The sequence below is a fragment of the Dermacentor silvarum genome, chromosome 3, assembly GCF_013339745.2.
Source record: "Dermacentor silvarum isolate Dsil-2018 chromosome 3, BIME_Dsil_1.4, whole genome shotgun sequence".
NCBI lineage: Eukaryota > Metazoa > Arthropoda > Arachnida > Ixodida > Ixodidae > Dermacentor > Dermacentor silvarum.
The window spans coordinates 114,497,676-114,514,109 of NC_051156.1; the positions used below are offsets into that span (position 1 = coordinate 114,497,676).

The 16,434-nt window shown below is 47.4% G+C and overlaps 1 protein-coding gene across 1 annotated transcript; it reads left to right on the forward strand.

Annotated features, from left to right (window-relative positions):
• Positions 1 to 32: 32 nt before the first annotated feature.
• On the forward strand, positions 33 to 10,126 carry LOC119444690 (endothelin-converting enzyme 1). Its single transcript, XM_037709052.1, has 3 exons — positions 33 to 107; positions 5,423 to 5,872; positions 8,519 to 10,126. Exons 1-3 carry the CDS (start codon positions 33 to 35, stop codon positions 10,124 to 10,126), a joined length of 2,133 nt encoding a protein of 710 aa, XP_037564980.1.
• Positions 10,127 to 16,434: the final 6,308 nt, after the last annotated feature.

Consider the following 16,434-nt stretch of genomic DNA (forward strand, 5'->3'; position numbering starts at 1 on the left):
CGCACGTGTTGACGACCGCGTGGCCCTGACGCATGAGCTCCTGGAAGATCGGGTTTGGCGTGTACTGCATGCCGCCAGCCGTCTCACCGTCTTCCATCGCGCGCAAGGCACAGGGTGTAAAGCCCGTTTCACATGGTGCGATTTTGCAGTGCGTTTTTCGCAGCTACGATTTCCGCAGATGCGAAATTCGCAATCCCGTTTCACATGGATGTACGGCAGCTGCGTTGTTCGCATACTCGTTAAGCATCCTGACTGGCGATGACGTATGAGCGAGTCGTCTCCTATTGGTCGTCTGTTTCCACCGCTACAGAGGCTACCACCGCATCTGCGTTTTTCGCAGAGAAGTTCAGCACGCCGAACATCGAAAAAACGCACGCACGAAGGGTCCGGCGGCCTATTTTCCGCAGCTGCGAATTCGCACGTGCTAATTCGCAGACAAAATCGCACCATGTGAAACGGCCTTCAGGCGGCGGCTGCGTAAAGCGCGGTTGAGTTCGGCTGCGCGCGCCTTATCTTGAAAGCGATCTGCGATGGGTACAGAGTCTAGGCGTACCTATAGGGCTGTTAGCTTCGTGTGCGCTGTGTTCTCGCACCTTAGTTCGCGTTGAAGCGAGAGGCAGCGCAAAGGTCTCCATGAGTGCCTGTTAATTTCTGTCGTCACGTTTCTGCGTAATTTGTGCGCACGCCTGCTCTCATACAATACCAGAAGTGACACCCGCACCGGCAATTTACAAGCACTCGGTCAAATGAGCATTTTTGTCGAATCCTGCGCTGTCACTATAAGCTGGCTATGAGCTTTGGACGGCTGGGCTGTTCTCCCTTCGGGGAATTCTTGGCCCCGTCTCCACGCTGCAGGTCACAGACCGCGTGAAGAGCCCTTCCCATTGTGGGTCCTTCGCCATAGGCATTTAGACCTGACAAAATGGGAGTGCGAAATCATGCCCCCCCCCCCCTTGGCGACGATGTCATTGCTCCCACATTCATGGGTAGGTTTCAGTAGGTAATTAATTACTCTGCATTCGAGCACTTCACGTAGCGTCAATTATTACCCTGCAGAGAAAGTGCTTGTATACTTAGTCCGCTACGACGCCTATTCTGCAGGTTAGAGAGATAAGCGGTTCAACACGTACGTTCCCCTTAAAAGACTACACTGGGCTCATTTTTCCTCAGTGATACGATAAAGCTCTGTCGCTATTACGTCATCGAACTTTGTAATCACACAATGGCATAACAACATCGACAACAATCATCAAACCAACCCACAAAACATCAACACAGAGAAGAAATTTTACTGGTGGACTATTTATTTATTTATGCTTCTATAAGACAATGTAAGGGCGTATACTTGTTATCCCAGAAGACAACGTAAAATCAACTAACAGGTAACGAAAGCCGGGGCCTATAACGTAAGCCTATTGCAATCAGCATTTCGGCTCCATGTGCGTGGTGGTTTGGCTCCATGTTCCGTGGCGGTTTTCTGCCAGTTGTGCCTTAGCACAGGTGTCGAAACAGATGACTAACATGAGTGATAGGTCATGACATCAATAACATCACATGCTGGTCAGTTACGTCACCATTAACGATCGCAAAATCACGTGTGGCGCATACCCGCATTAGATATGCGGGTATGAGCCAGGGATATGCGGGCATGAGCCAGCTAGGGACAATAAAGAAGGAAAGAAGGGAGGAAGGAAGGAAATAAAGACAGAAAGAAAGAAAAAAGGAAGGAAAAAAAGAAATAACGTGTGGCTCATACGCGCGTTGGATATATGGGTATGAGCCGCCGAGAGCAGGAGCGGAAGAGATCTCACAGGATCCTTACGCTGCCGTGCAGTGTGCCGCGGCTATGAACGCTGTGGCTCATACGCTATAGTCAATAACGATGGAGCGGACTTGGCGCACCAAACGCACTACTTGGCCATCGCGCCGGGCGAAAAAAATAATCCGGTGTCCTTGCTCTTTGATGAACATGCCGAAGACGCTCGATATAAGTAGTGATAAGCTCGAGTAGTCATAATATATAAATTCGCTATAGCAATATTCACTACAGCAGACCCACCATAGTCACAGCTTCGCTGGCTTCCATCTTCACACTATTGGAAGGGCTCTATTTTGTTTTTCTTTTATCTGCTGACGTCAAACTTACGTAACCGCCGTCGCAAGAATCAGGTACTGACTCACACCGTTGTTTGTTTTGTCTAATCAAACGCTCTGCTTGTTTATAGGAGGTCACTTTTGATTGCTTTCAAAGCGAATAGCATCGCCTTCCATAACAGGTTTTTCATATAAAATTGATTGACAAGAGGCGCGGAGCGCACAGAAGTGGAGAGGGTTTCGGTGGAGCCGAGTTAGAGCTGTGAAATTGATAACTTTATGAGAAGGCTGGTGGCGGTGTCTGCGATTGGAACCCTTCGCTTGCTTAGCTTGCGGTGGCTGGACGAAAATCGGGGCGCCGTGCAAAGGCACTTTAAAAATGCAGCTAAAACGGATCCTTAGCAAACAAGAGTTAGCAGAGCGGTGTCTTAAACGTGCCGAAAGGGCTCGAGCACGTTACACTGTAAAGCAAAATGTTTATTATATACTCAAATAAATCCATTCCCACGGCAGGTCCGAGTAACCAGTGTCAGAGCGATTCATGGGTGGGCATCCTCTATTCCTTTCGGAAAGCGGCTGTCTCCGGCTATTAGGAAAGTACCTTAGTCTTGTTCGGCATATTTATGCATCTTTATTGCATACACGCTCCTTTGACGTGCTCAGCTATTCGCAGTTTTGTGACGTCGCGTGACAGACTGGCGAAGTGGGCGCAGCCGTAAAACTTGCGACCAATAACGGGGCTATGACAAAAAGGTGTAGAATAGGTAATGATTATATTTCTTTCATACGGCCTAATCATGCATAATCCGTGTGTGCACGTCATATCAGATGGGGAGTTTCGCCGGTTTTCATGACGCCGCATGACAGGCAGGCGAAAGGGGGGGGGGGGGGGGGGGTGTTGGCTAAACGTTTCGTGAAATACGACTTTTACGTAATACAACGAATATATTGCATTCCAGAATCAACCAAAACACAACCTGCCAGCATATGAATGCATCTGAAAAGGCGGCGACGTCAAAAAGCTATGCAGTTCATTTTCCTTATAAAAAATGTTCTGCAGTTCATCAAGAAGGCAATGAAATTATTGCGATAGCGAAGCATTAGATGAGTAAACGAAGTAAGTGTCGTAATTCTATCGGCCGCATAAAATGCAGTTGACATTCATTTTTTATAGAAACTAACAAGCATGGCGTCACGGGCGCACAGGCAAACTCAACAGATCTCACTCGATCATCGCGGACACTCGCTGTCACAACGCTGGCCTGATGAACGCTTCGCCGAGCGAACGCTTCGTACTGCCTCTCGCTTCAACGCATCTCGGAAACTTGAGATGACGCGACCTCCAACGCTTGGCGTGCGAGAACACAGCGCACACGAAGCCACCAGCCATCTCGGTTCGCCAAGACAAGACCATGTCGTTGCACACTCCGCATATTACTTCCAAGATATGGCACGCGGGACCGCGTCATGCGCAGCAACTGCCGGGCTAAAACAGGAGACGTACGCTCACCTGCGCCCCTGAATGCGGCCGCCGCGACCTGGAATAAAACGCAAGACTTCGTGTTCAACAGCAAATTGAATGCGTAATGAAACAAAACGTGTGAAAAAAAAACATGAATGAAAAGTTCAAATGCACATGATGTTCGCAATAGCTACAATTCTTCTCGTACACAAGAACTTTGTTCTGATAGAACTTAATTGCGGAACTCGAACTTTGAAGCGCGCCAAAATTTTCTTTTTTGGCTACGGTTGAATTCGTGTAGAGTAGTGCAAGGAGTGTTTCCCCCATTGATCCTTAGGACTGGGGTCTTTCCGAGACTCCTTATACCATGCGTCCTTTAAGCCTGTATTTTATTGCAAGTTTGCATGAAGTGCAAAGTGTATCATGGAAATGCAGAATAGATCTATGGTGGCTGGTAAACCTGTAATAATACTAGAAAATGAGAAACCATCATGTTTTCGAAAAACGTCTCTAACTACATGGTGTACAAAAAAAGCCTTCCTTTAAGGTATGCGTAGCTTATACGTACATTTCTAACGTCCCTATAGTGCATAATAGACAGCTAAAATCATAAATGAGCAAGTGAATGTTATTCGAGTGATAACAGACGTAATTAGACATTAAGCCTACGAAAAAGGCACTCCTTGGTAAAATAAAGGCAACGTCCTGGGAAAGACAACTCCAGTTAATGAGGCCTAAAAATAATTTGTCGTTTTTCATGCTATGGCTTCTTCGCCGTGAAAGCGAATGAGCTGGTTTTACGTACTTTTCGCGGTCGGTTCGTCTTACGGAGTGGTGGATAAATGAGGGGGCGCGAACGAGACTCGCCGATATAAGACCAATTTTACGCCCGATGCTGCTTCACTTGTTTTCTTCAAGGAGTGCAGAGTCCCGCTTCTCCTTCCTTTTAGGTAGCCTCAATTCTTCGATAGTGCAAGAAATAATTAACCGGATTACTTTTTATTGCGACCAGTTCAGAACGGACATCAAGCGCCGAACAGCTACGTACGTGAAGGCGGAGACTCATCACCTCAATCAAAAAGCGGACGGGGCGGTCATATGTTATCACTAACAGCTTAAGAGCCCGCCAATCAACCCAGTGCGGCGACTGAAGGCCATACATACGATGACCGGGTCGCCGAAAGACGCCAAAATGGCGCTTCCAATTAATCGCTTCACTTGGAAACACAGGGAGACACGTTCTCGCCTGTTGCCCCATCGTGTGCTCAATGGCAACAGAGCCATTGTGTGTGTTTGTACGCGTCATTAGTATGTGGTATTACGAGACCACCACAACAGGTTTCGTTGGCGTGGCGAGTCTCCTTTTCCACTTCCGAGGTCGCTCTGCAGTCGGTGTGCGTTTGAACTGCGCATGGTTGCGATGAAAGCTAAGGTAATCATTATTTGTAGCGCTCACGGGGAATTGAGGCTCCATGGCGTAGTTACTGGGTCAACAACTATGCAACAAAGCAATAGAATTGAGACAAAATTTCCTGTCAGTACTCATTTATTAGTATCATACGCGTACAGCTACCAGTTAGACTTGACGTTTCGGTCGCCTCCGACATTTAGCTCCGCTGGCGCTATTTCAGTTGGTTGATGTCATACATTGATTCCCGTAATAATTACCAGTTGAATACACGACGATTCGCCTGTTTCAGTTGTTTCCTAATGACGTATTCGTGTCCCGTCATAGATATAGGTTACGCGAAACCAACCGCCCTGGAAACGACAGGGCACGTTTCCGCCAGGCATGCCAAATCTGATCGCTTTCACCTGCGGCTTGTCCTGTGTGCGCGACCCGATCATCTGCCTTCTCGCATGCAGGACCACTCCCGCCGCATCTCTTCTCTGCTCTACCAGAGCCGCAAGCACTCTTCGCGCATCTTCTTCTACGGCGCCGTGCTGCTCTCGCTGGTGGTGCTGTCCAGCTTCGTCGTGTTCTTCTTCCTCCGCGAGATCAAGGCCGTCATGGTGGCCCGGCACGCCGTCGACGTGTGCGGCACCGACGACTGCATGCTGCACGCCAGCGAACTGCGCGCCCGCATGAACGCCGCGGCCGACCCGTGTCACAGCCTGCACGCCTTCGTCTGCGGCGGTGGCCCGAGGGCCTCGCAGCGAGGAGAAGAGCGGCGATCGATGGGAATGTACGGCGAGGTCATGGCCTACGACTCGCAGAAGTACCTCACGGCCGGCAACTGCAGCCACCGCAAGTCGCGCGCCGACGCAAAGGCCATGTCCGCGTACGCGACGTGCCTGAAGCGGACGCTTTCCGAAGTGAGTGCGCTAAACCTTTAGGGTGCGGCCTTTAATACCGGCCTGCACAGGCTGGCGGTAGTGGCGCCAGTAGCCATACTGGGGACAATTCGAAAGAACGCCACAGCCTCCGTATAGGAGCGTTTTAGCGCGCTGGCGCTCCATCGTTACACCGGTATCGCTATAACCACTGCAGCCACCTTCCAGCTTTGCAGGCACTAGCTAAGCCACGGTAGATGATTCAGGCGCAGATTAGCTAGTATGTTCAAAGTTGGCTGGTGGGTAGAGGATGAAGTACAAAGGGTAGATTTGTAGCGCTATGCTAAAGTTATGCGTTGCCATCGGCAAGAGCCACATACAGCCATTACCGATATTGCCATCACAATCAGAGAGGGGGGGGGGGGGGGGGGGGGGGGAAGGGTCATTTTGCTTTAGAACTCTTTCAGTAACACTTAACGCACTTGCCGCGCGATACATTCCTTTGCACAGTGTAAGTTGAGCAATGTCTGTGGACTCAATGCGCTATTGACACACTGTACCGACAGTACAGGGGCCTCGCTACGGTTTTTTGAGGCAGTACTGCTTGCGGTACATTGCTTCCGTTGACTGGACATAGGTGGATGTAATTTAAGGCTGTGGTAAAATGACAGGCAAGACGTCTAAAAGCGTAACGCACAAAAAAAAAAGATTTAAGAAGATCAGCATCAGCATCAAGTCAGCATCATTATTCATTAGGTACTTTTCGCTAGAGTTTTGTGTGGTAGGTCGCGACCTGGAAATTTTCCGAAAAAAAAATTTACTAACACTGACATTGCTGCCAACAAACAACTGTTAAGCTTTCAAGAGAAAACAGCGCAGTAAGACACTATTTCACTAGTTGGACAATGATTACGAACGCTCGTCTATTAGAGCTAATCATCAGAGACATGAGAGTAGACATTTCTTGCATCGTATAGTGTCACTGAGAACCACCGCTACGTGATAACACGGTCAACACGACACTCTTATTTATCAGAAAAATTAAAATAGCACTTCTATATTCGAGCTCCAAAATTAGCAGCAAGCATCTACAGCCACTCGTAAAAGAATACATGCATGCTATCCAATTGCATATCAACAGACATTCTATTCAAAGCAACAGAAAGTCGATAGGAAAAAACATCAGTACCTCTATAATGACCTTTGTAAGATACTACTGCATACATTTAACCGACACAGCAAAAAAATATATATATGGCAAGAGCGTAAACTTGTATTCAGAGGTTATTCATATACCAGGTCTGTTAGAAAAGTATCCAACCTTTGGCCGAAGAAAAAAAAACTGGCATAATTTGAGCGTTGGAAACCTAATCACCCTCAAAGTAGTCTCTTTGGGACTCCACACACTTCTCCCAGCGGCGCTGCCATAGTTGGAAGCATTCCGAGAAGGCCCTCTTTCGGAATGGAGTTTAGCTCAGCTGTCGTTGCAGCCATAATGTCCTCTCTTGTCTGAAATCGCGCTCCTTTCAATGGCCTCTTGATTTTGGGAAACATCCAGAAGTCGCAGGGCGCCATATCAGGAGAGTAAGGAGCCTGTTGAAGTACAGGAGTCTGGTTTTCCGCCAAAAAAGTCTGAATCAAGTGCGAGGAATGTGCAGGAGCATTGTCCCGATGGATGCCCCAATTTCCTGTTGACCACAACACCGGCCTCTTGCGCCGCACAGCATCACGTAGGCGACGGAGGAAATCCCTGTAGAACTCTTTGGTGATTGTTTAACCCTGTGGTGCGTACTCGTGGTGTACCACACCGCGGGAGTCAAAGAAAGCAGTCAGCATCACTTTGACGTTGCTGCGCACTTGGCCTTGGCCTTCTTTGGTCTTGGTGACGTGGAATGCTTCCACTGTGACGACTCGTGACTGGGATTTGGTTTCCGGGTCGTACCCGTATACCCAAGACTCGTCACCAGTGATTATGGTGTTCATGAAGTAGGGGTCACTGTTTGTGGAATCCAGCATGCCCTGTGAGTCTTCAACACGAAGTTGCTTTTGCTCCACCGTGAGCAGCTCCGGCACGAATTTCGCCGCAACTCTCTTCATGGTCAAATCTTCGGTCATAATGGAATGTGCAAAAAAAGTGCTGATGCCCACCTCTTCCGCAATTTCTCGGATAGTGACACGACGGTCCCGCATCACCACAGCGTTATCTTCGGCAATGACCGGATCATTTCGGCATGTTGATGGCCGACCGGAGCGTGGCTCGCTTCCCACCGATGTGCGGCCTACTTTAAACCGGTTGTACCACTCCTTAATATGTGTGCTGCTCATAGTATCGTCACTGAAAGCCGTCTGAATCTTCCGAATGGTTTCCACTTCGCTGTCGCCTAGTTTCTGGCAGTAGCGCTGCTTCAGTCGCTCCGTCACTTTCCTTGCAATAAAAGAACCGACGAGAGCACTGCGCACTACCTCACTCGAGTAAAAATTCGCGAATGCGCACGAAGATTCAAGGTCGGCTGATGCAAGCGCGCTTGTTTCATATCTATCGGGTGTTCGCAGAAAAGAAAAAATAAGGTCGGATACTTTTTTAACAAACTTCGTAGGTAAAATTATGCGGCGGAAGTCATATTAGCATACGCACGAAGCGAGCATCGAGGTCAGTGGCTGCATTTGAGAGGTTTCTTACATATGCAGTCAGAAACACAAGCGGCCCACTTTGTGGACTTCATGAAGGAGCGACGGATACCGTGGCCACACGACCCTCCGGAGAACGTCGACCTCTTGGACGTCCTGCTGGATCTGGTGGTCAATTGGAGGGTCGCCCTGCTCTTCGACCTCAGACGAAGCACGAGGAAGTTCCACACGGCCAGCTTCGTATTCCAGGAGCCCGGACCGCTGATCGAATTACGAAGGCAGCAGGTGGGTCACGTGTACGAGAACGAGGAGGACACCGAGCACCTGATTACGAGAGCCGCAACGTTCCTCGAAAAAGGCGGAGGGAACATCACCAAGGAGGAGATCGACGCCCTGCGTCGCGACGAGTTGACGCTTACGTCGAATCTGGCGGCATGCAGCGACGAACGCGGAAAGGACGTTCTCGTCACCTTGAAACAGGTCCAGGACATGGCTCCCAACATGAAGCCCCAGTCCTGGCTGACGCTTCTCAAACGTCACCTGAACGACGACTCGTTGACGTCAGAAACTACGGTCTTCGCGTACGACGAGCAGCGCCTCGAGGCACTGTCAGAAGCTCTCACCTTGCTTCCTCCGGCGAGAAGTCTCAACGTGGTCGGGTGGCTGTTTGCTTACGCTTACATCTGGGTCGTGAACCCGGACTTCGATCAGCTTCGGCACAGCTACGACAACGAATCCGACTACGTGCTCACCAAGACGCTCTGCTTTCTCGCCGTCCACGAATCGTTCGGCCTGCTGCAGATACTGCACAACTTCGTCAAGCGCTTCGAGCACGGCGAGATCCAGATGACCTCGAACGTGTTGCAGAACACCGTCGACACACTCGTGCAGCTGGCCAAAAACTCGGACGCCATCACAGAACCGGCCAAGGCGACGGCCGTGGCGAAGATCAAAGGTCTGTGCCAAGAACGGTGCGCCGTGAGGGTGTCCAACAGGCGTATCCTGGACTGGCTGTACAAGAGCTTTCCCAACAGTTCATCGAGCTTCTTCGACGCCTGGATCAGCACACGAAAGGCGCTCGTGGCCCTGCTCAAGTCCGGCAATCCTCACCCGGTGATGACGGCCCGGTTCAAGTGGCGCACGCAGAATATCCACTATCTGCACTCCATCAACTTCCTGCAGGTCAGGATGTTCGCCTTCTACCTGCCTTTCTTCTACATCCACGGCTCCTCCTCAATGTCGTACAGCGGACTGGGCTTCCAGATGGCCAGCAGCATCGTCAATGCTATCGTCGGACGTGGCCGAAGCATCGACGAGGACCTTTCGAGGCGGTTCTGGTGGTCGTCGCTCAAGAGCTGCCGTTGGGACGAGGCCAGCTCGGTGCACGACAAGCGCTTCATCAAGGAACTGTTTGCCCTCAGGCTGACTGTCAAAGCCCTGGAAAGCACGGCCGACGGTGACAAGGCGTACTCGCAGCTGCAGTCCTTGGAGACGCTGACGGGCAGGCAGACCTTCTACGCCAGCTTCTGCAGCCGATTCTGCCATCGCGTCGACGGCGAGAACTGGTGCAACCTCGCCATGCACGAAGACGGTTATAGCCGTGCCTTTGGCTGCCATTACGTGTGGCCCAGATACATGAAAGTTGAACCAGAGTGCCTTGTTGTCTAGTGGCGCACTTCAGGCGCTATTCCCGCTTTTCATGTGCGCTCTTATGTATGTCGTGAACTGCGCCAACAAGGAACATGTGTTCCGTAGTGACTGAGTGACGGATGCAATACTGTGCAATGCTATGTGGCAATGCAATGCTATCACGTAAAGCAACCCAACAGCAGCTTTCACCCGCTTTATTACTAGTGTTTAGTCAGACGCATATTTCATTAGGTTGTTCCTGCCGACCTGTGTAGTCGCAGCATGCAGGTATAGTTTATTTTCATATCGCAAGACTCACCCGAAGTGTGTTTGTCAGCATTTGTTTTTTGCGACAAGTCTGCAATGAAACTAATCTCGATCAGATTACGCTTTATTTTATTCAAGCAAAGTGTAATTCCTAATTAGTTTTAAATATATGTCATGAGCAAAGAAATTACTACTGTTGCCTTTTGTTATAGTATTAATATATCTTTTTATCAGCGCTCCTGGACATAGGCTACTCTAAAACCTACTCAATGAAATCGGTAACCGCAAGGGCGCCGCCATGTTGCACCGCTGTGCAGGTACAGAAGACGAGATGCGAGTCAGATGAGACGCTCAAGCAAACGCGATCTTGAGCCTTCCTCGGTATGGTGGCATCATCTAGGGGCCGTGTTCTGAAACGTTCCATTACGGCGATAGTTCGCCTTTCGCCTTCAGGCACGCACTGATTGGCTGGTACAGCAAAATTGAGTGACGTCTGGCTCAACGAGCCAATTAGCTCATCCAATTTTAAAGGAAAGCCTGCTTTAAGTCAAAAGCTGAAGAAGCCATTTTATCATCTTTCACATTAGGAGAAAGTCCCCCTGCAGGCAGTAAAGGCAAAGGTCAGAAAGTTATGTAAAAAATTAAATTTCGACGGTTTAGTTAAATACATAGAAAAAAGCAAATGCACGAGCCTGCATATGTTTTCAGCGCGAAAACGCACAAACTAGGCATTCCGCTAAGGGTAATTGTTTCAGAAAAGGGTATGTGGCAAACAAGCGTATCTTTGTTTTTGCGGAAAAACTTAACTTATTAAAAGTAAATTACCCATTCCTCGTGCGAAAATCCTAAGAAATCCTCGCGTTTTAAGACAAATGCAAATACAATAGCTATATGGCATACTCACTCAACATTAAGGACCTGTACTACTCTGCCACATCGTGAACTTCTGTCCTGTGTGATTACATGGACAATTATACTCGCGGACAACTTTCTGAGGCAATGAAGGGAAAGCTAACGAGGCAAAGAGCGCGCAAGTAAGAGCACTTCTGAAAAGAGTACCGGGTTTTAATTAACGTTGGTTTAGGCTTAGGAACAGAAAACATAGAGAGCTTATTAAGAACCGTTAAATAAGACAGAACACACCACTGAGTGTAAAAGTTTACTTATTTTGCGGCTTTTCCCTTCCACGTCTGGGCAAATGCGAAACCGTCGCAAGTGGAAGCTTCGTCGATTTAGCGTCTGTACCGAGCAACCAAAAGCACTGTCAAACGCTGCCGGACTACTTGGCACGGTAACACATGTGTAGTATCCACGCGCCCCTTCATTGCCACAGAAAGTTGTCCGCGAGTATAGTACAGTTACGTTGCTTTCCAGAATTAAACAAGTTTGGCAGTACAAAGTTTCTTGGAGCTTTTAACGATGTACTTAAACTCGACATTCATGACATGGGATGATAAGTGTTACATTAAGACTAACGGCATGTTTATTGGCCCTTGCATAGCACCAATTTTGAGTGACCTTTACTTTGCACATCTCGATGGCCAACTGCAGGACCCACTACAAATTACAAAATTAACCAAAATCTTCCGATACTTTGATGATTTTCTCGTAAATTTTAGCACTAACAAAGCGGACCTCGAATCAATAATGATTCAGTTGCTGAATCAATTCCACGAATGTTTTAAAGCACTCAATTCAACCTGTGAATTACCCGTGGAACGATCCATGTTTTTAGATATGAATCTAAAATTTTTGCTAACTCACATTTGCTGAGCGTACAAGACACGGGCCAGCAAGCCGAGTCTTCCATTCAAAACTTTTAAAAAGGCCTATAGCAACAATGTGTTTCACCAATGCCTTAAACAAACCATGTTTTAACTCGATAACCGATGCCTTTAGTAAACAGACAGACCGTCTTCAGATAGCGGGGTATCCGAAGAAAGCATATAAATTAAATATCCGTAGTGGAATCGGTTCTAAAAAGTTAAAGGGGAAACCACAGGACAGCCAAGCAGCATTGCAATGCATCCGAAAAAAAAATAACTGTGATACCCTACATGCGCCAGTTAGTGCATAACTTGAAAAAGATAGGAAAACACGGTAACGTAAACATATTTCCTGCTCCTAAAGAACTTTCCGCAATGTGTTCGAAGGTAAACAAAACAGCAACGAAGCCACAGTCCTGCTCCATAAAGCATGAAAACCGCCTTGTAAGAAACTGCATTGAAGCTGTTGTCTATTCGATCCCACTGTCCTGCGGGAAACTATATGTAGGACAAACCGGAAGATGCATAAATGAGAAATTAAAAGAACACAACTACAACGTACACAAAGTGATTAGTAGCCACTTAAGTCTCCACTGCAGGGATTGTGGTTGCACTTCAATCTTGTCAGGAACAAATGCACCAGGAAGAAGCAGAGAAAAAGAACTAGAGAAATAATTGAAGCCGAGGAAATAGCATGCCTAAAGGAAAATTGTGTTAGTATGTCTTCTCTGACCCTCTCCCAAAAAGAACTTCATTTTTTTGATTTGCAGATAATACAGCCCGTGCTTGTGGTGCAAGTCGATGATGTACACTGACGAGAGATAGGAATAAGTGTATCATTTTATGTTATTCGTTCTTCCTTCTCCTATTTTTTGACTGTCAAGGTATAGATATGCCCACACATCAAAAAATAAAATCAGTTGCAAGTCGGCTCTATGTTCGTCTTGTGTTCCGTGAAATTTGCGCTGTTCGCCTACTTTCGCATTTTATTGCAATAGCAAATATATGGACACTCTAGGTGCATTTCTACCGTCGCTGTCGCCGTGCGGTTCCGTATGAAGTCTAATGGCGATAAAATCATAGCCTCGCGCCGTATGCTGTATGTCTGAGTGAAAGCGTGCGAGTGGGCCGGCGATCGCGGCTCCATATTGCGCACGCAAGGGAGGAAACTGAGAAGGAAGCGCGCCGTCTCTCATCGGCGAAACGCTCCGGGGGGAAGGGGACGTTCTACTCCGGGCGGCCAGGGGGCGGTGAGGCTCCGGTGGGAGGGTAGGGAAGGGGGCGTTCTACTCCGAGCTATCTTGAAAGCAATCGACGTAGATTAATTTTTTAATCTACGTCGGGGACGCAGTCCGCCGTAAGCTGTTTTCGCGGATTCATTCGCGTTGATGCGAGACGCAGCACGTAGGTCAATTCGCTCGCTGCAGTTGCTGCGCTTCCCGACTCCAGCGTTTTGACATTGAGTTTCTGCAGTCATCGAGTGAGATGTGTTCATGTTTGCTTGTGTGTGCATGACACGATGCTTGTTCATTTAGCTAGTATGTCTATGTTTACAAGTTTATACGGCCAATAAAACTACTACCCTTACTTCGTATAGCTGTCCACTAATTTACTATCACAATCTATGCTTCGTCTTTCGTCCTAAACTTTTTTTTTACTTTTTATTGAGACTTTTTTATTGAGAACATACGGACCCAACTATACACGTGCTTGCTGTTCGAAGTCTAAGCTCATCCTTAATTTAATGCGACAGAGGTCGTTCGGCAAAGCACTCTATAGCTACTAGAATTTTTACTGTTGCCCTTAAGCATCCATGTTCCTCAATAGGCTTAAGTATATTTTACTGCGTCATCAAGAAGTTGCAATGTTACTGCAATACGTCAGTGAAGACACTGCACCTTGTTTCTGGAGTGCAATGAAAAAGGTTGGAAGCATTGTTACCTTACTCAAAACATTATGTAAAGTTACAGTGCTGATGCAACGTACTTGTCCCTGAAGGACAAGCGAAAGGTTGACTGGGCATCTTTAGTGACTGCTTCGCTCCCTGTAACATATAAAGGGTGTCTCAGCTAACGTTATACTTGTCCCTGAAGGACAAGCAAAAGGTTGACTGGGCATAAATATTTAGTGACTGCTTTGCTCCCATTCGTAACATATAAAGGGCGTCTCAGCTAACGTTGTCTAAGCAAGCAAAAGAAAAAAAAAACTAGTACACATTGTATAGTGTACAGCTTCGTATAGTGTACCAGTTTCAAAAGGGTGACAATGCATGCGTAAGCTTTCCTTCCATTTCACTCCTTCCAAAAGAGGTATCATTCCGATTAGCGATTTTGTTCCTTATTACTTCCACCCATATTCCCCTTTCTGTCTTTATCTCAAAATAGTACACTATATATGCTGCTTGAAAGAATAAGCATTTGGTTGTTAGTCAGCGTCGTCGTTTGCCCCTTTCTCACGTCGCGTTGTTTTCAGCCGTTTCTGCTCAAGTCATGACCGAAGTGCTTACCATGCCATACCCCCTTTGTATGACAACTAGATTAGACATGTTTTTACTACGACTGCATTGTGAATAACCACAATGCAGTCATTGAACATAGTACAATAGAAGTGCTGACGCTGGGTTATGCCACGCCGAAAATTCGTCCCAAGGTACCCCGCAGAAAGCACACAGCATTCTTTGACCTGTCTAACAAGGGGTGTTAGCATCGTCCAAGCTAGTGAGCTAATAATCCAAGCCAGGGAACCAGAGGCCCCAGTGCCACTCCCAGTGCAACAAGCACAGTTTGGTGCTCAATCACAAGAATGTGCACGACGCAGCATCAAGGTCCGATCAAAATAACTTTATTTTTCTTGAAATAGACAGAAGAGTCAAGAACAATGATAGATTCATATAACCACACCGGAAGAAGGAAGAAACAACAATGGTTTAAATTACATCATTCGATTACTTAGATATGCGCTCTATTTGGTATTTGCGGGAATGCGTTCATCCATGCAGGCACTGGAAGAAAAGGCTGTGCAGTTTAACAGCCATCGGGTTTAAGGCATTTGCGTTCACCTGGGTTCCTGTATCCCAGAGCACAGCACAAAAAAAGTCAGACACAAGCAAGTGTTCTTAGCAAGCCAACTAACCAGTGAACACATCAGGAAGCTACGGATGGGAGGACGACGCTTGTACAACATCAAACAATCAAATGCACCTCTACACTACAGCACCGGCAGGTGCATTCAGGAAAAGCAAACATGGAAGAAAAAGTGCATGACAGTGAAATTGTTTCTCTCAAGCCCACTACACAGTCAATGCTGCCAGACAGTGCCAGGCAACACATTAGGAAGAGCACAGTGTCTCTGCAAAGATGCACGTCAGCAGTTGCCCTACACCTGCTAGCGACCACTGTGGCTCAGTCGTTCAAAGTTACTTCGGCTACACTCTGTTACATACTTGACAGGCAATGTTGCAGAAGCTACACAAGCTCTCATATCTTTGATCTCAATGCATGATGTGTATTTTTGATCTGCGGCACCTGTCGCAGATGTAGTTAAATCGTGCAGCTAATATCTGTCGGGTCACACATTGTTGTGCTTTTTCGTGCTTCCAGTACATGATGCACTATGTATTGCTCCCAAGCACCTGCGTCAGACAATGGAAGTGTGCAAGCTGTGCGGTCATGCTAATGTGAAACTCCGTCTGTTCCCGAGTGCATTCAGATGAGCGACGTCTTCTATGTACTAATTTCTTTGTAAATTTGATTCTAGCATATGAAATTACTGTTAAACTTCATTGTATACTAAAACATTCGTATATGTTGTTTTTACATGTGGTGCACAAATTTTCGGTTCCAAGTTCACTCTAGCTCTTGCCTTCATAGCACTGCCTACTATGTAGAAATGGTGTATTGGGAAGCAGAGGACCCTGTACTGCCCATGTATCCACAAGAGGCATAAACTATGCATAGTCCATAAACTAGCATAATACCTCTTACAAACATTCCTTCTTGTCAATCAACACTTTAATCATGTAGAGTCATCCGAGCCTTCGTTTCCATGAACTAAGTCTACCCCATTCATACTTGAAAGCACACCTTGACTCGGCTAAGTCCACGGTGGAAGAATAGACAGGTGTCTCAACGATGCCTGGGAATCGGTTTCTTCCTTGGTAGTTTCCACCTCCCTCACTAGGGCCACAAGAGGATAGAAGGCATCATTTTCTAGCCTGAAAGCATTGAAGTCTAAGCTGCAATCGCTGTGAGCATGTATAAAAATGTGGAGAAGTTCCAACAGAACGAAAATATTGCGTTCAAACAACCGCAGTAA